General features: G+C 42.6%; 1 protein-coding gene across 1 annotated transcript in view; it reads right to left on the reverse strand.

The window, feature by feature from the left end:
- OBSCN (obscurin, cytoskeletal calmodulin and titin-interacting RhoGEF) overlaps positions 1-18,750 on the reverse strand; it is a 266,194-nt gene that overhangs the window by 94,428 nt on the left and 153,016 nt on the right. The window contains exons 69-78 of the mRNA XM_058182772.1: positions 16,068-16,334; positions 13,768-15,102; positions 12,583-12,861; positions 12,120-12,198; positions 10,301-10,425; positions 8,571-8,768; positions 5,812-5,841; positions 5,515-5,613; positions 4,598-4,819; positions 3,200-3,266 (exon numbers count right to left, since the gene is read on the reverse strand). Of these exons, the coding sequence (XP_058038755.1) occupies positions 3,200-3,266; positions 4,598-4,819; positions 5,515-5,613; positions 5,812-5,841; positions 8,571-8,768; positions 10,301-10,425; positions 12,120-12,198; positions 12,583-12,861; positions 13,768-15,102; positions 16,068-16,334 (2,701 nt within the window). The remainder of the gene's footprint in view (positions 1-3,199; positions 3,267-4,597; positions 4,820-5,514; positions 5,614-5,811; positions 5,842-8,570; positions 8,769-10,300; positions 10,426-12,119; positions 12,199-12,582; positions 12,862-13,767; positions 15,103-16,067; positions 16,335-18,750) is intronic.

Raw genomic sequence — 18,750 nt, forward strand, 5'->3', positions numbered from 1 at the left:
ACGACTACTGCAAGGGCTCCCAGGGTAGTTCCTACTGATGATGTCCTAATTTCAGGGAAAACATGGAGGAATTGGGGAGCGGTTAAGAAAGGTCTTGAGCATTTTCCGGACAGCGGATTAAAAGTCAAGACAAATAAATGTCCAGATAGGGGTCGAATCCGGTCGATTTCTTGGGCTACCGGATAGACAAGAAAGGAATTCACCCTACTGAGAGCAAGGTTAAGGCAATTAGGAAGGCTCCAGCGCCCAAAAACAAAGCAGAGCTGCAGGCATTCCTGGATTGGTAATTTTTACGCGGTCTTTGAAGAACAAAGCAACTGCTATGGAACCGCTGCATAGGCTCTTAGGGAAAAATACTGTTTGGTCTTGGGGAAAGTCAGAAAATAGGGCTTTTGAAGCAGTAAAGAACCTGCTCTCAAGTGATAGCCTGCTCATCCAATATCACGACTCACTACCCCTAGTGCTGGTTTGCGATCGTCCCCTTATGGGGTGGGGCTGTACTCAGCCATAGACTTCAAACGGCACAGAAGCCCCTATAGCGTTCTACTCTAGAACGATGTCCTCCCCAGAGAGGAACTACAGCCAATTAGACAAAGAAGCATTAGCCATTGTATCAGGGGTCAAAAAATTCCATGAGTATGTCTTTGGGCGGAATTTTGAAATCGTGACTGACCACAGACCGTTACTAGGATTACTGGCCGGCGATCGCCAACGCCTGTGGCACTTTCGCCACGTTTGACTCGATGGACTATATTTTTAGCCGCTTACTCATACAAGCTGCAGCATCGACCCGGAAAAGAAGTGGGGCACGCAGACGCATTGGGCCGATGCCCACTGCCGGGGCGATCAAGACCCCACCCGGGACACCCATCCTCCTTATTGACTCGTTGGACTCTGGCCCAGTCACATCAAAGGAAGTGGCTCGGCATCATACCGACATTGTGTTAAGGACTGTACTCGGTTGGGTACAGAGAGGGTGGCCTGCGCTTAACGGTTCAAAGAATTTGTTAAGAAACGTGATGAGCTCTCGGCTCAAGGGGGGTGCCTGTTATGGGGTGATCGTGTAATAATTCCTGTGAAGTTAAGGGGCAAGGTATTGGACCTCCTCCACGAGGGTCACCCAGGCATCGTGAGGATGAAGGGGTTAGCTAGAAGCTATGTATGGTGGCCACTCATGGACGCAGAGATTGCTGAGAGGGTAGGGAAATGCCAAGCTTGCCAAGAGTCCAGACCGCTACCCCCAACAGCCCCAGTCAGAGAATGGGAAAAGCCCCAAGGGCCTTGGTCAAGAATCCACATTGACTTTGCTGGCCCCTTTCACGGCCAAACGTTCCTAGTGGTGGTGGACGCATTTTCCAAATGGTTAGAGATCATACTTATGAAGTCCACCACAGCCGAAGCAGTAATCGCAACCCTGCGCCACCTATTCGCAACTCACGGGTTGCCGGACACTCTGGTGTCCGACAATGGGCCCCAATTCACGGCAGCCCAGTTTGAAGAGTACCTGGCAGAGGAAGGCATCCGACATGCCCTCTCTGCACCTTTCCACCCTGCGTCGAATGGCCTTGCAGAGCGTTCCGTCCGGAGCGCTAAGGAGGCATTGTCCAGGCTCAAGCCAGGTGACTGGCAAACAAAATAGACTTTTCCTAGCCGTCCAGCACAGAACCCCAAGCACAGCCACTGGGAAAAGCCCAGCCGAATTGCTAATGGGACGAAACTCCGTGCCCACTTGACGTTTGAACCCCATTACACACCCGAGGGTTACAAGGGGAGCTAGAAAAACAAGGAAATGAGCATAGGCGACCGGTGTGGGCCCGAACTATGGGGACGGCCCTAGTTGGCTCGCAGGACAAGTAACAAAAGTAACAGGGCCAAAATCGTATGTGGTAGAGCTACCAGACAACCGAGTGTGGCGGCGCCACATAGATCAGTTAAGGAAACGAATAACTGACCAAACCGAACCAACAGAGGCAGGTAATGACCAATACCACTTGGAATCCACAGCTGACAATGACCCGGGAGGCGCAAGACTTAGCTGAGGTCCCAGAGTTCCAGCGACGCCATCAGGTCCCCGAGGGAAACAGCAAGGAAAATTCCAAAATTAATCCAAGGCCGGATGGCCAAGAAAAGAGTCGGCCAATAATCCAGAGCCCGATGGCCCAGAGAAAGAGCTGGGAGGAGAAAACAGCCCCTCCGACCAGCTCAAAACACCACCCAGAACTGAACCGCGCAGGTCAGAAAGAACTAGGAGACGCCCAGGTTATTTGCGTGACTACGTCGAAAAATAACATGTAAATAAATATGTAAATAAGACCAAGTGTTTTCTGGGAGGGGAGGAGTGTTATGTATTAACAGTTGTGCCTTTAAATATTTGAGCGGGAAATCAGCACGTTGCTGATTGGACGAAGCCTCCAGCAGAACTGTATAAAAGGAGAGGTTTTTCCCCCAGCCTGTTGCTGGGTTCACCCTATATTAAAGAGCTGTTGTCACTACCCTGGTCTCCAGCCTCGTTACTTCCCGAACCTAACACTTATTGTGGAAGGAAGGGAGGGAGGGGGGGTGGGAGGGAGGGAGGGAGAGAGAGGAAGGAAAGAAAGGAGGAAGGAGTAAGAGAAAAGGATGGAAGAAGGGAGGGAAAGAAGAAACAAAAGAAGGAAGGAGAGGGAGGGAGGAAGAGAATAGGAATAAGAAAAGGGAAAGGGAGGAAGGAAGGAAGGAAGGAAGGAAGGAAATGAAGGAGGGAGGAGAGAAGAGGGATGAAGCAAGAAAGGAAGGAAGAAAGAAGAATAGAAAAGGAAAAAGGGAGGGAGAGAGGGAGGAGGAAGGAAGGAATCCACAACTTTCTTACAGTCTTTGAACAAGTGAGGCTTTCAATGTCAACCCAAATAGAGATACGCTACACATCTCTGCATTGACTAAAATGAGCAAATAAATTTTATTCATAGTGTTTTTCTTTCTTTGCTCTTCTCATAATTGCAATTAGCAAGTTAGTGCAAATATGTTTTTAAAGAAGTTTCAATAATAGTTCATTTTATATCCCAGAGAAAGGGTCCTCTCTCACTTAGGTGTTGGTTCCCAGGAATTCAGGAATGTGAAGGATTGGGAACTCAAGATTATTGTACTGGAGTAATTAAAATAATATAATGTTATGAGTATCATATATTTTCATTAATATCTGGCCAGACTATGACATGCTTACCCAATTGATGTCATGATGGCCTCTGTCACCATCACACGCTCCTGGGTCAGAGACTCAGCCTCTTTCACTGCAAAAGAATGGTAGCACTGATAATGTTACCTAGTTTGGTAATGAAATGTCTGCAAGAAAACTACTACACTCAGAGAGCATCAAGGACCCCCTCTTTTTCTCCTCCTTTTTCTCCTCATTCCCACAAACCCACTCCCTTTGGCACTGATGTTGTTAGCTAGTTGGGTCATGAAATGTCTGAAAGAAAACAACCAAGCTCAGAGAGCACCAAGGAGCCCATGGTTATTGTTATCCTCCTCCTCCATCCCCATTCGCTTCCTCTTCCCCATAAACCCTTCTGCTTCAATAGGTAGAACAAGATAGGTTAGGTAGGTAGAGGGATGGATGGGAGAAATGGAGTGGCTGTCTGGCTGTCTGGCTGGCTGACAGATAAAATATAGAGATAGACAGACAGATAGACAGACAGACAGATAAGGTAGGTAGATAGGAAGGTAGGTAGGTAGGTAGGTAGGTAGGTAGGTAGGTAGGTAGGTAGGTAGGTAGGTAGGAGCCAAAAATGTAGAAACCTTTTGGGAAAAGTGTATTTTTGAGGTTTGATGGCTAATAACACCACTTTTTTTTTTGGAGTTTCATATTCTACTCCTGGAATGGCCTGGGAATAGCCCAGATCGTAACCCCATTGAAAATCTATAGAGCTGACTAAAGAAACTTGTTAGTCAGAAGCAACCCAGCAATAAAACCCAGTAAATAGAAGCCATCCTTAAATCTTGTGTTTCACATTAGAACAGCTGCAGAACTAAAAGACTTGGTTCACTCCAGGGGAAGACGTAAGGCCGTAATTCATGCTAAAGGTTACCCACTTACTAAGTAGTAACTGACATGGTGATAATTTTTGTATATCTCGTTTTTTCTATGGTGATTATTTTTTATATCTTGCTTTTTCTACGTGTTTCACTTTTCTTCTTTATACCTTAACTGCTTTTCTAATAGCAAAACCTTCATAAAAGTTATTGCATTACATTCTTGATCAAATTATCTTTCCACTGATTTATAATTTTATGGTACTACTCCCCAAAAAAGTGGTGTTATTAGCTAGTTTTAGAAAATATACTTTTCGCAAAAGGTTTCCACAATTTTGGCCACTACCGTAGATAGGTAGGTAGATTATATGATAGGCAGATGTAGGTAGATAGGAGAAATAATGGATGGTTGGATGGTAGATAAAATAGAAGAACGATGAGATAGATAGATAGATAGATAGATAGATAGATAGATAGATAGATAGATAGATAGATAGATAGATAGATAGATAGATAAATAGAAAGAAAAAGATAGATGGTAGTTGATAGACAGATGGATGGATGGACAGACAGAGACAGAGAGACTTACCATCCAAAACGTCCAATGAAGCACTGCAGATAGACTGACCAGCCTGATTGGAGGCGATACAAGTATAGTTTCCACTGTAGGTTTTATCCACATCTAATAAGATCAGACTGTGTTGCATATTGGAACTGGCCAGTTTATAACCTGGAGTGTCCGACCTGATCCAGAGGATGTCTTCACCGTGAGATTCTTCCTTCAACCACGTTACTGAGGGTGATGGAGTCCCTAAAAGAAAAGGGGGAAAAAAGCAGTGAGGTTTTGGGGTAAAGATGCTACAGAAAGACATTCGGGGGGAAAATTGTTGATTTATAGACAAAATAATAAGGATGAGAAAAATGACGACAGTACAGGTAGTCCTTAACTTACAACACTTCATTTAGTGACCATTCAAAGATATAATGATGCTGAAAAAAGTGACTTATGACCCATTTTCACTTACGACTATGGCAGCATCCCCATGGTCACATGATCAAAATTCAGACGCTTGGCAACTGATTCATGTTGCAGTGTCCTGGGTTCACATCAGTAGTGGGTTTCAAATCCTGTCACTACTGGTTTGCTCATGGACTGCCTGCGTGCGACGCTTCTGTGCATGCGCAGAGACATCCGGGTGGGTGGGCGGAGCCTCCTGCCACCACCGCTACCGGTTCTCCCGATCCGGGGCAAACCGGTAGCAATCCACCACTGGTTCACATGATCCCCTTTGAAGACTTCCTAATGAGCAAATTCACTTAAAAACAGGGTGATTAATTTAATGACTGCAGTGATTCACTGAACAACTGTGGGAAGGTCATAAAATGGGGCAAAAGTCAGATAATAAATGTTTCGCTTATAACAAAATTCTGTGCTCAGTTGTAGTCATAAGTCAAGGACTGCTGTAGTCAAAAGGAGTGGGTGGGGTGGCCTTGAAGTTTATTTACCTTCCACCTTCACTGAAAGGGTAATGCTGACCCCTCTCTTCACTTTCTTGTTGGTAAATCTTTCCAGGAATCTTGGTGGCACCAGCTGCTCATAAATGTCTGAAAGTTAAAATATATGAAGCAGAAGACGAATTGAGAGAGAGAGAGAAATAGGTCCCCAACTCAGGCTAAGCTGGCTTGGTTTTGCATGGACCAAGCATCCAAACTGCTTTGATTTGGGCAAAGCAATCCTCAAGCAAAATACATGGAACTTTAGCCACAGTTTATTTTGATATCTCACCTGTTTCATTTTCTTACCTTTTTCTGGTTTTCTGTCCTCACCAGCTCCTGCAAGAAGACAAAAAGGGGACTGAGTGAAATTATTTCATTATAACTCCCTCTCCCTCTCTCTGTTTGTGTTCTTCTCTCTCTTTCTCTCATCTATCTATCCATTCATTCATCTATCCGTCCATCCATCTATCCCTCTATCTACATCTATCATCTCTCCCTGTATTCATTCATTCTTTTCTTTCTTTCTTTCTTTCCTTCCTTCCTTCCTTCCTGCCTTTCCTTCCTTCCTTCCTTCCTTCCTTCCTTCCTTTCTTCATCCATCCCTCTCATCTATTTCTATCATCCATATATCTTTCATCTGTCTGTCTATATCTTTCTGTCTGCCTGTCATCATCCATCTATCCCCCTCTTTCTTTCTCATCTATTTTTATTTATCTATTTATTTTATTTTTATTTTTATTTTTTTATTTATTTTATTTTATTAAATTTTTATACCACCCTTCTCCTGAAGGACTCAGGGCGGTGTACAGCCAGAATAAAAACAAAATATATACAATTTAAAACAACATTTAAAAAGAGCAAATTTTAAAGGCTGATTATTAAAATTTAGATTTAAAAATTTAAAAATATTAAGAATACCCAATTTAAAATTCAACACAAATTATGCCAGTCCCGCTTTAATAAATAAATATGTTTTGAGCTCACAACGGAAGGTCCGAAGATCAGGCACTTGACGCAGGCCAGGGGGAATTCGTTCCAGAGCGTCACTGCCCCCACAGAGAAGGCCCTACTCCTGGGGGCCGACAGCCGACACTGTTTGGCGACGGCACTGACAAGACCCTCTCTGTGAGGCGTGCGGGTCGGTGGGAGGCAAAGGGTAACAGCAGGCGGTCTCGTAAGTACCGGGTCCTAAGCCATGGGCGCTTTAAAGATAGTTACCAAAATCTTGAAGCGCACCGAAGACCACAGGAAGCCAGTGCAAGCTACGAACAGCGATGTCATGTAGCCACGAGCGGCTCCGTTATACTCAGCACCGCATTCTGGACTAACTGCAGCCTCGGGTGCACCTCAAGGCAGCCCCATATAGAAACGTGCAATAATCCAGCCTAGGCGTAACCAGAGCGTGGTGACTGTGCACAAGGCATCCCGGTCAAGGAAGGGACGCAACTGGCGAACCAAGCGAACTTGGTAAAAGGCCCTCCTGGCGACGGCCGCCAGGTGTTCATCAAAAGACAGCCGTCCATCCAGGAGGGCGCCCAAGTTGCGAACCACCTCCTTTGGGGCCACTAACTCGCCCCCAACAGTCAGCTGCGGTGCAGCTGACTGTACCGGGATGCCGGCATCCACAGCCACTCCGTCTTGGAGGATTGAGCTTGAGTCTGTTTCTCCCCATCCAGACCCGCAGCTTCCAGGCACCGGGACAGCACTTCACCGCCTGCTGGGGTGGTCCGGGTGGAAAAGTACAGCTGAGTATCATCAGCGTACAGATGATAACTCACCCGAAACCACTGATGACCTCACCCAGCGGCTTCATATAGATGTTGAACAGGGTAGGCGAGAGAATCGACCCTGAGGCACCCACAAGTGAGGCGCCTCGAGGACGACCTCTGCCCCCCTGTCAACACCGTCTGCGACCGGTCAGAGAGATAGGAGGAGAACCACCGATAAACGGTGCCCCCCACTCCCAATCCCTCCAACCGGCGCAGCAGGATACCATGGTCGATGGTATCGAAGGCCACTGAGAGATCTAATAGGACCAAGGCAGAGGAACAACCCCTGTCCCTGGCCCTCCAGAGGTCATCCACCAACGCGACCAAAGCCGTCTCCGTGCTATAACCGGGTCGGAAGCCAGACTGGAACGGGTCTAGATAGACAGTTTCCTCCAGGTGCCGAGGGAGCTGCCATGCAACCACACTCTCTACAACCTTCGCCTGGCGAAGGTTGGAGACTGACGATAATTACCCAAAATAGCTGGGTCCAGGGAAGGCTTCTTGAGGAGAGGTCTCACCACCGCCTCTTTCAAGGCGGCGGGGAAAACCCCTTCCATCAAAGAAGCATTTATAATCCCCTGGAGCCAGCCTCGTGTCACTTCCTGAGCAGCCAGCACTAACCAGGAAGGGCATGGGTCCAGTAAACATGTAGTTGCATGTAACCTCCCCAGCAACCTGTCCATGTCCTCGGGAGCCACAGACTCAAACTCATCCCAAATAACCTCAACAAGACGTGTCTCTGTCATCTCAGCTGGATCATCGCAATCTTGGTCCAAACTATCCCGAAGCTGAACGATTTTATCGTATAGATAACCGTTAAACTCCTCAGCTCGTCCCTGTAAGGGGTCATCCCGTCCCTCTTGATGGAGGAGGGAACGGGTCACCATATCTTTTATCTGTCTATCTACCATCTATCCATCCATCATCTATCTACCTGTCTGCCTCATATATATATCTCTCTCTTCCATCCATCCATCATTTCTGCATTACTGATCAGTTACCCCAATTCCACCAGATGCTAGGCAAGATACAATAGTCTTTAAAAAATGTATCATTGCCAGTGTGTGGATAAGAGAAATCAACAGTGGGTGGGGGAGACATGCAATATCCAAGGTATCATTCCTTAACTGCCTGCTAGAACAATAGTGCTTTAAGCTGAAAAACATATTAGAGTAAGAACTTGGGGATTTTTTTCCCCAAAAGACACCATAATATGAAAAATCCAGACTCTCTAGTTCTACTGGGCAGATTTGGCCTATCAAGGAATAACATTAACAACCATTTCAGCCTGTTCACCTTTGACTATGAGCCTGGCTGTCGAATAAGCAGACCCAGCAGAGTTAGTGATGAAGACAGAATACTGGCCATCGTCCTCTTTGGTGACCTGGAGAATTTCCAGAGCATGAAATTCATGGCTGTCTGTCCTTTGGAGACGATCACTTGTATGTAACGGCTGACCGTCTTTGAACCAGTAGAGACGAGGCTCGGGGAAACCTGGGCGGACGTATAACAAACACAGAGAGAGATGTATGAGCTATAAGACTAATCAAGGAATCCACAGATATCAGATTAAGAAATATCAGATTGCCTTTGAATAATTAGGAAGTATTATTTTATATAATGGGCGGGGGGTTAGGAAATGAAAAGATTTGGATGAGGTTAATTGGATTAGAAGGGAAAATTTTACTCTATGTTTGATTTATGTATAACAATACCTTGTGATTGACCCGGGAAGCCGGGGTGTGTGTGAAGGGAGGGGGGAAGGGAGTTTTGTGGGGGGGAGGAGAGGTAAAAGGGGGAAAAATGTTTTTGCTTGTTAAAACTTTTTCAATTAAAAAAAAAAAAGACTAATCAAGGAATCCATCATTGTTCTACTTAATGCCCCATGGCTAGCCACAGTGTGCCAAGTAACTCCTTTCGGTCATTCAGTGCTGAGAATCAGAGATTTATTGCTAATTTATTGCAATTAGAATAATTTATTGCAATTATTCAGAGATTTATTGCTTTGCTAATGGTTCGTTCGTGCACGCACGCTCACTTTGCTCACACACACGCCACTTCTGCGCATGTGCAGATCATATTTGATGACGTCCGGGCGGGTGGGTGGAGCCTCCTGCCGCCACTACTACTGGTTCGCCTGAACCATTGTGAACCGGTAGCAATCCACCACTGATCCTCAGGGAACTTCTCACTAGCAGAGGGTGTGTTTTGGGCTATTCAGTTTTATATGGTGCTTGTTATGTGTGGCTTTTTAGTTGATTGGGGTGTTAATGGCTGTCTATTAAGTTAGCTATTGTTTCCTTGTGCTGCCAAGTCCTTGCCTCCTAAGTACTTAGTAGGCTGGTGGTAAATCAGCATGCCTGTTGACTGACAAAGGGTCCATAGGCTTCAATCACTTCCCTGGCTGTTTTTGTCCCTGTTCATCCAATAACATTAGTAGCTTCAAAATTGAATGTATGTCTTTCTTCATTACAAAGTGAGGCTACCAATGGCTTTGGTCTCCTCACCTGATCGCACACTTCTATTCTTGTAATCTGGAAATTAGCTTCCTCCCCATCTGCCCTATATAGTCACAGGAGCAATCCATGCAGGGGAAATTTCCTGAGTCAGAATTTGCCAGTCACTGATGAAGACTTTCCTGCTTAAGGTGGGACTAGAACTCATGGTCTCCCATTTCTAGCCTGGTGCCTTCACCGCTACACCAAACTGATTCTCCGATTGCAATGCAAGCTCTTTCCTTTTGTATCGTAATGTTGATTGCATACAAAAAGGGTGGAACTTGCATCACAATAATGAATATTCAGGATAATGAAATTCTTTTTAAAAAATCTGCTTAATGCTGCAATGCCTCAGAATCCTTCTGAGCACAGTGGCTGGAACTGAACCTGAGATGGTGTGAGGCAAAACCAAAATCAAATTAAACAATTTTCAACCCACAATGTCAGGCTCATCCATTGCCTGAACAACTCCGAAAACAAAGACCAGCATGCAAGAAGTGATTGTATGAATGGGAACTACCCCAGTACCTTTCACTTTTAAATGGAATTTGGCAATAGGGGCTTCAGGTGCCACGTGAATATCATGAAGTTCATCCGTGATTTGAGGCAACTGTTCCTCTTCTGTTGTTGACTCCACTCCATCTTGTTCCCGGCTGGTTCAAGAGATGGTGGGAAAGAATGGAGGGCAACACATATGACTGACATGCAAAACCAACTTCCAAATATAATTAGAATTTAGAATAATAGGTTTGGAAGGGACCTTGGAGGTTTTCTAGTCCAACCCCCAGCTCAAACAGGAGGCATTCAGGAAAGGGATGTGTGCTCCCTGTTCTGATTCAGAAGTCAATACAGGTAGTCCTTGATTTACAACCACAACTGAGCCCAAAAATTCTGTTGCTAAATGAGATAGTTGTTAAGTGAATTTTGCCCCATTAGATGATCTTTCTTTGCCACACTTGTTAAGTGAGTAATTTCGGTTATTAAATTAACATATATTTGCTATATAAATCTGGCTTCCCCGTTGTCTTTGCTTGTCAAAAGGTCGCAAAAGAGGATCATGGGATCCCAGGACATTGAAACTGTCATAAATGTCAGTCAGTTGTTAAGCATCCAAATGTAAATCACATGACCATGGGGATGCTGCAATGGTCGTGTTGCTTTTTTCAATGCCGATGTAACTTCGAACAGTTACTTTGATTGTAAGTTGAGGACCACCAATATAGATTCAAATACTTGGAAATCTAGAGCTCATCTAGTCCTATTCCTAGCTCAATGCAGGATCCACTAAAGCATTCCCAGCAAATTGTAGGAAAAGGAGTGGTAGAATCTGGGGGGAGGGTCAAAAGGGCAATCAGCCTAGAATTCCTATGTAGTCACAAATGAACTAAATCCAACCTCCCTTGAGTGCCATTCATCCTTATCTAACTCCTAGCAGGTGCTAAGTATGAGTGAAGAAGAATCCTGTGCATTGGTTTTTAGCAACCACTAAAAATTACCCAACTGGCTTTCATGTCTAAGGTGTAACTAGAACTCATTGTCTCCCAGCGATAGGTCCAAAATTACCCCCCCAGCTTTAATGCCCAAGGTAGGACTACAACTCATTGTTTCCTGGTGATTGGCCCATAATCACCCAGGTAGTTTTTATAATTAAAGTGGGGCTAAAACTCATAGCCTCCCAGTGATTGGCCCAAAGTTAACCAGATGGCTTTCATGCCTGTGACAGGCAAGATCTCCCTATTTCCTGGTGATTGATCAAAAGTCACTCAGCTGGCTTTCATGCCTAAGACAGGACTAGAAATCCCTGCCTCGTGGTGGTTGGTCCAAAGTCATCATTGGCTTTCATATCAAGGTAGAACTAAAACTCCCAGTGTCCTGGTTTCTAGCTGATGCCTTAACAAAGGCTAAACTGGCTCTTTAAAAAAGCTAACAGCCAAATCAGAATTCTGCAACCGCATGGAAGAGGGTGATATTCACCGTCCTGGATTATTTTAATAAATGTATGTCGTTCAACAATACATCCAACTTGAAACATTTTGAAACCAGTCACGCTATCAACATTGCAGAATTCTAATTTATTCCTGATCAGCAAAGAGTTATTGATCGTTTAACCTGCAACATTCAGGACATCAAATGGGTTAATCAGAAAAATTCTGAGGTGCAAGATCCATTTAGTGCAAGAAAAATGTGGCCACAACAAGGGAACTGTCTCAAAAATTGTGGAAGCAAACTAATCAGGGCAATAAACATACTTGTGAAAATAATATTTGATAATAGATTTACACCCAGAGTCATTTTGATATGAAATGAGTGGCAAATAAATTTAATACATGAATAATATTGCTTTTACCTGGACAGGTAACCTTTGGCGCTGTAGTATGAGGAGGTCTCCGTTGCATCTCCGGCTGTATCATAGTCTGTGCTGGTTACTAAGGAATGGTAAAAAGAGGATTTTAGGGGCAACGTTTCTCAACTTCAGCCACTTTAAGGTCAGTAGACTTCAACTCTAAGAATTCCATGGTCAAGTTGAGAAACACTGCTTTAGAACAATACTTCTCAAAAATTACATAAGAGAAAGTGGACAATTGTGCAGGAATCAAGGAAGTTCTAATCAATAATTTTTATGGAAGGGAGAGAGAAAGGAAAGAAGGAAGGAAGGAAAAAAGGAAGGAAGGAAGGAAAAAAGGAAGGAAGGAAGGAAGGAAGGAAGGAAGGAAGGAAGGAAGGAAGGAAGGAAGGAAGGAAGGAAGGATTATGTTCAATTATGCTCAGCTTTTGAACACCAGTTTCCCGCATCCCAGCTTTAGACTCACGGTCCACTCGTAGCTCGGCTTTTGTTGAAGACACGCCCATGCTGTTCTCAGCCACACAACGGTAGACCCCCATATCAAGAGGGACCACCGCCGTGATGATCAGCTGATGACATCCTTCCTGGTCCTCATTGATCATGTAATGGTCATCCTCTTCAAGAACACGGCCATCTTTAAACCACCGGACAGTCGGCATTGGCTTGCCAATCACCACACAATCAAAACTGACCGGGTAACCATCCTGCACCTCTTGATTTTGAAGCTCGGTGATGAAGACTGGAGCTAGAATGAATAAAGAACAATAAGAGCAAAACTATGTCTGTCTCCTCTTTCTCTCCACAAATCTCATTCCCTTCTAGCACTAATGATGTTCTTTAGCTGGGTCATGAAACGTCTACAGGAAAACAATCAAGCTCAGGGAGCACCTAGGGTCTCACAGTTCCTTCTACTCTTTCTCCTCCTCATTTTCTTCCTTTTCCTTCTTTTCTATCTACTGGTCCTTCACCTTGTCTATCTACTGGTCCTTCTCCTTTAATTTTTGGTCCAGCCCTCAAAAAGAAGTCCCTATACTACTTCAGACAAATGACTGTCCTGTCTTTTCTTGAAAACCTCCCTTGATGGAGCACCCACAACTTCTGAAGGCAAGCGGTTGTGCTGATGGATTGCTCTCATTGCTAGGAAGTTTCTCCATAATTTAGGTTGGTTTTCTCCTTAACGAGTTTCCATCCATTACTCCTAATGTCCTGCCTTCAGGTGCAACACTCCCTCAAGTATTGCTATCACTCTTAGTCCTTCCCTTCATTAGACTTAACATACCTAGTTCTCTCAATCATTCATCATATTACCCTCCAGATCTCTGATCTTTGGTGCTCTTCTCTGAACTCTTTCTATGGTCTCGTCACCCTTTTTGTACCATAGTGACCAGAATTGGACACAGTATTCCAAATACGGTCTCATCAGTGCAGTGTAAAGTGGCACTAACACTTCACCTTAAACTCATTTATTGATACATGTTCAGGAATCCTCTCAACTGTTAATACCTGTTAGGAGTTAGATAAGGGTTAATAGAATTCAAGGGAGATTGGACTAATTTCACTTGTGACTACATAAGGATTCTAGGATGATGCCTCTTTTGACATTGCCCCCAGGTCCTGCCACTCCTCCTTCTACAAAACCTTGAGCAATTACCAGTATCAGAGGTCAGTAAAGTAGGTGGTGGCCGTTGAACCGAAGTCCGCAACTGTCCCGCAGGAGGTGAAGTGGCTTTCCCAATACGCAACTCTATCTTTTTAGGACCCTGGTCCAAAATGTCAATCTCAACAGGAATACCCATAGCGGCAAACATCTCCCGAAACCGGCCTGCAGCTGTTTTGGCCTCCATGTGAACTTCAAACTTGATGTAGATGTAGCGTTCGTCTTCCCGGTAGGTCTGACGATCCACTGCCTCGATCTCTCCCTCGTCCGCGCTGACAAACAGTTCCTCGTCAACGTCAGATATCTCGGTGGAGATTTTGGACTTGAACAGCTTGTGGAGCCTCCGTCCGGCTTTACGGAAAGCGTCGTCCAATTCACTCCCAGACGAGCTCTCTGATTCGCTGTCAGGAAGCTTCTTGGCAGTTTTCGGTTTGCGAGAAGGTGTTTGAGGTTGGATGGTCACCTTGGCACTGTGGGTGACCTTGCCAAATTTATTGGAGGCTTCGCAGGCGTAACTGCCCTTGTCGCTCATTTCCAGACCAGCAATGATTAAGGAACAGGTCCCATCGTTGTAATTGTCTATGTGATAATGCCGCCCATCCTTAATTACATTCCCATCTTTCAGCCAACTGACCGTCATGTCTGTTTTGCTGTGGGCCATGCACTCCAGATGGAGGGTGTCTCCTATCTTGCCAACAAAGTCCTTGAAGGTCTCAGCAAAGACCGGACGTTCCTGCTGTTTGATTTCCTTTCTCACTTTGTAACCTTTGAAGGCAGCTTGGATTTTGACAGCAGCTTGAGACATAGAAGGATCCTCCAAGTCACCTTCGGTAATCTCCATTTCAGTTGACTCTGCAGGAGGAGATGGTTCTTCACTGAACTTCTGCTGATCTTGAGGTACTTTCTCCACGGCTTTGTGACTGACAGTCACTGTGGTTGATCCAGCCTTCTTAAGGTAAGTGATTAAGGAAGGTGTCCCAGATCTGGATTCATCATCTGAACTTGTGATGGAGAAATCTGCTTCTCCAGCTTTTGCAGATTCATCACAAGTAGAGTATTCCTCGGAGTAGTATTGGGTTATCTCCACTTCCTCCTTCTTCCTCTTCTGAAGCTTGTCATCTTCTTCGGGCAGTTCACTGATTGAATCCAAGGTCGGCTCGCGACTCATCCTCCGCTTCTTGGCCAGAGCTTCCCACAGAAGGTGGAGGTCACCTTCCTGAGCAGCTTCGGGTGGCAAGCTGGGTTGAACCTCTTCATCCGCTACCTTCATTGGCTCTTTAGAGATTGGTGCTTCCTCAACAATTTCTTTTAACATGGACACTGGAGAAACTAAGAAATGAAATTGTGAGATTATTATTAGGAAGTCAGGACATGGCAACTTCTAGACATAAAAGAAGAAGATCTACAGGACAATCTAAATTTTGCAAATCCCCATTCAACAGATTTTAGAATCAATTAATCAATAATCAATCAATCAATCTGGATTAATATAGTACAGGTAGTCCTCGATTTACGGCCACAACTGAGCCAAATTTCCATTGCTAAGCAAGGTATTTAAGTGAGTCACACCTCATTTTACAACCTTTTTCGCAATGCTTCTTCTTCCCTCAGAATCACTGAAGCTGTTAAGTGAATCACATGGTTGTTAAGTGAATCTGGCTTCCCCCATTGACTTTGCTTGTCAGAAGCTGGCTGGGAAGGTGATTCCATGATTCCGGGATGCTGCAACTTGTAAAAACATACTGATTTTCAAGTGCCTGAATTTTGATCACATAAACAGCTGTGACAGTTGTGTGAGACCATTGATGCTGCAATGGTCATTTGTTTCAGTAAAGGTAGTCATTGTCTTATAACCATTCACGTAATGACCATTCAAAGTTACAATAGCACTGAGAAAAAGTGACTTGCAACCGGTTTTCACATTTTCAACCATTGCAGCATCCCCATCGTCAGGAATTCAATATTCTGGCTCTCTGCAATATGTGACTGTTGCAGCATCCTGGGAATACGTGATCTCCATTTGTGACCTCCCAGACAGTTTGGGAAAAGCAAAGCCGATGGGGGAAACCAGATTCACTTAATGACATTGTAATTCACTTAATAACTACAGTGATTTGCTTAACAACCCTGACAAAAAAGATCCTAAAATCAGATGAGACTCATTTAATAACCTTCTTTCTTAGCAACAGAAGTTCTAGTCCTGATTGTGCTTGTCTCTGCTGGTTAATGATCCCGATACAATTATATGACTTGTGGTTGTAAGTCAAGAATTACCTGTATGGATTCTAACTTACCATCAATCGAAAGACTGGCAGAAGTTTTGATTTCAGGCGAGGCGATGCAGGTGTACAATCCTTGATCTTCAGATTTAAAATCTTGTATGATGAGTGTCTGTTTTTTGCCTTCGGAGAGGATTTCATATCGTCCTCCAGGTTGGATCGGTTCTTTCCCTTTGACCCAAATCACCTCTTGGGTCTCGCTGGACAATTCGCACTGCAACTTGGCCTTCTCTCCTTGTGTGGCAGACTGGTCAACCAAAGGCTGAGACACTTCAACAGGTTCTAAAATTCAAAGCACGAAACTTGCAACCATTTGTTTAGTGACCATTCAAAGTTACAACAGCACTGAAAATATGACTGTTTTTTCACACTTATGACCGCTGCAGTATCTCCACAGTAATGTGATCAAAATTCAGACACTTGGCAACTGGTTCATATCTCATACAAGGAGAATGTAAAAAGGTTACATATACACACACATTTACAATAGCAAAATTAATGCAGAAAGAAAGAGAGAGAGAAAAAGTGCATAGGACAAAATAAAAAGAATAAAAAATAGCACAAAAAGTAAAGAAAGTAAAAGTATAGTGGAGATTGAAAATATATTTCAACCATAACAATAGTTATATAATACACCCTTTATCCTCTCTTGGTTTACAACCAATGATTTCTTCCTTCCATATCCCATTTTTTAATCTGTAGACAAATCCATAAAGCAATATTTTTGAGTCCTTGGTCAGCAGAAAATCCATTAAGGGTTACCAGAAATAACAACACATTTTATTTTAACCTTGGTCACAAACACCAACTCTTTAACTTTCTTTTAATAATTTTAATATTAAAAATTTTTATTAATAATTTCATTATATTAATAATATTTTATTAATATTAATATATTTTATATTTATTATTTATTTATTTATTTATTCACATTTTTATACCGCCCTTCTCCGAAGACTCAGGGCGGTATAATATTATATATATATATATATATATATATATATATATATATATATATATATATATATATATATATATATATATGTATATATAACATATTTAATATACTATAATATTAATATATTTTATTATATAAATTATTTTATTAAAATAATTAATAATTTTAGTACTTTTAAATTACTTCTGAAAGTTTTAATCTTTAGTCCACTCAAGAATAGTTGTAGAATCTGATTTTTTTAAAAAATTTCTTCTAGTCCAACCCTCCTGTTTCAGCAGGAAGATACCTCCAAGGTGCCTTCCAACTCTGTTTTTCTGTTCTTCCATTATTCTTCTTTGTCCTTTCTCACAAGATTATTCAAACCTGTAACAAGCTTGTTTTGTAAATCCAATATAAAAAAATTATCCAGCTCATTCTCTTGGTGAATTATTTGTATTTCCCCTTTGATTTTTAAAACATCAACTGAATTATATTTGGGAGACTGTTTAAGGAAGAAAGGTATATTATAAAAGAATTTCTGATGAATACTGGAAGATGGAATATCGTCTTGGTCTTGATTGATGAAGATTGGATATTAAAAACTATAAGATTCTGAAGACTTCAGGAGTGGAATGGATTGATATATATTTGGTGTTAATTGATGAAGATTGGATATTAAAAACTATGTATTTTATTGATGAACTGGAAATACTAATTTAATTGGAAGATTCTGAAGATTTTAGGAGTGGAATGGACTGATATATAATGGACTGGAAGAAGAATGTACTTTTTTGTTTCTGGAAGGGGAGTTAAGGTCTTAGAGAGAGGAGTGACTATGGATTATGACTTATGTTGTATTTTAATTTATGATTGTTAATCTTATACCCTGTACTTTGTTCTGGGAAGTCTCGGGGGGTGGGAGGGGGGAGGGAGGGGAAGGGGGGAGAGGGGGGGAGATGAAGGATCAATGTAAAGGAATGATTGAAGATAGGTTGTTGGAAAATGGAAATAAAACTTTTTTACTAAAAATAAATAAAAAAAAATCAAGTGTGACATCCTTTCCATGTCATTCTCATAACTGCCATTGTCACCTGTCATCTTTGTCTTGTCAAAAAACATTCTTAATCTGCCACTGTTTCCAAAACATTTTTGGACACTGTTTATCCTGTTTATCTATAGAAGCAAACCTCACTACTGACATTTTTGTTACTAACTTATAATTCCATTTTTCAAAAGTGCCCTTCAGTGTTTTCAATGTTAATTTTTGTTTGCATTATTTTATATGTTCCAGTTAATTAGTTGTGGAGAGGGGCAGTTTAGAATGTGAAAAATAAATAAATGGTATTTAGCTCCCCCTGGTGTCCACTTTTTAAAATTGCTTTTCTTTATTTTGTCTTGCAATAGTCCAAACAAATCTATTACCCACCGAAGGATTCTTTATAATTAATTCCAAAAACGTATTCTAAATGCATTTGGTCCCTTAATCTGTTTACAATTTTCTAAGAAAAAAAAGTCTTACTTAGCTATTTGTTGTTTATTTCATTTTTTTAAAAAAAATTAAGTTTAGGATTAAGATGATTTTTCATTAAGGATTGAAGACAAACTCATCCTGCATTTTCAGACTTCTCAATTGAAAGGTCCCTAATAGCTTAAAAGTTCTTAACAAGCGATTTCCAAGAATAATTTAAAAATGAAGTTTGCAAATCTAGTGCAAATCATAATTGCGAGCAAATTTCTATTCCTGTCTTTTCCCAGTATTCA

The sequence above is a fragment of the Ahaetulla prasina genome, chromosome 4, assembly GCF_028640845.1.
Source record: "Ahaetulla prasina isolate Xishuangbanna chromosome 4, ASM2864084v1, whole genome shotgun sequence".
NCBI lineage: Eukaryota > Metazoa > Chordata > Lepidosauria > Squamata > Colubridae > Ahaetulla > Ahaetulla prasina.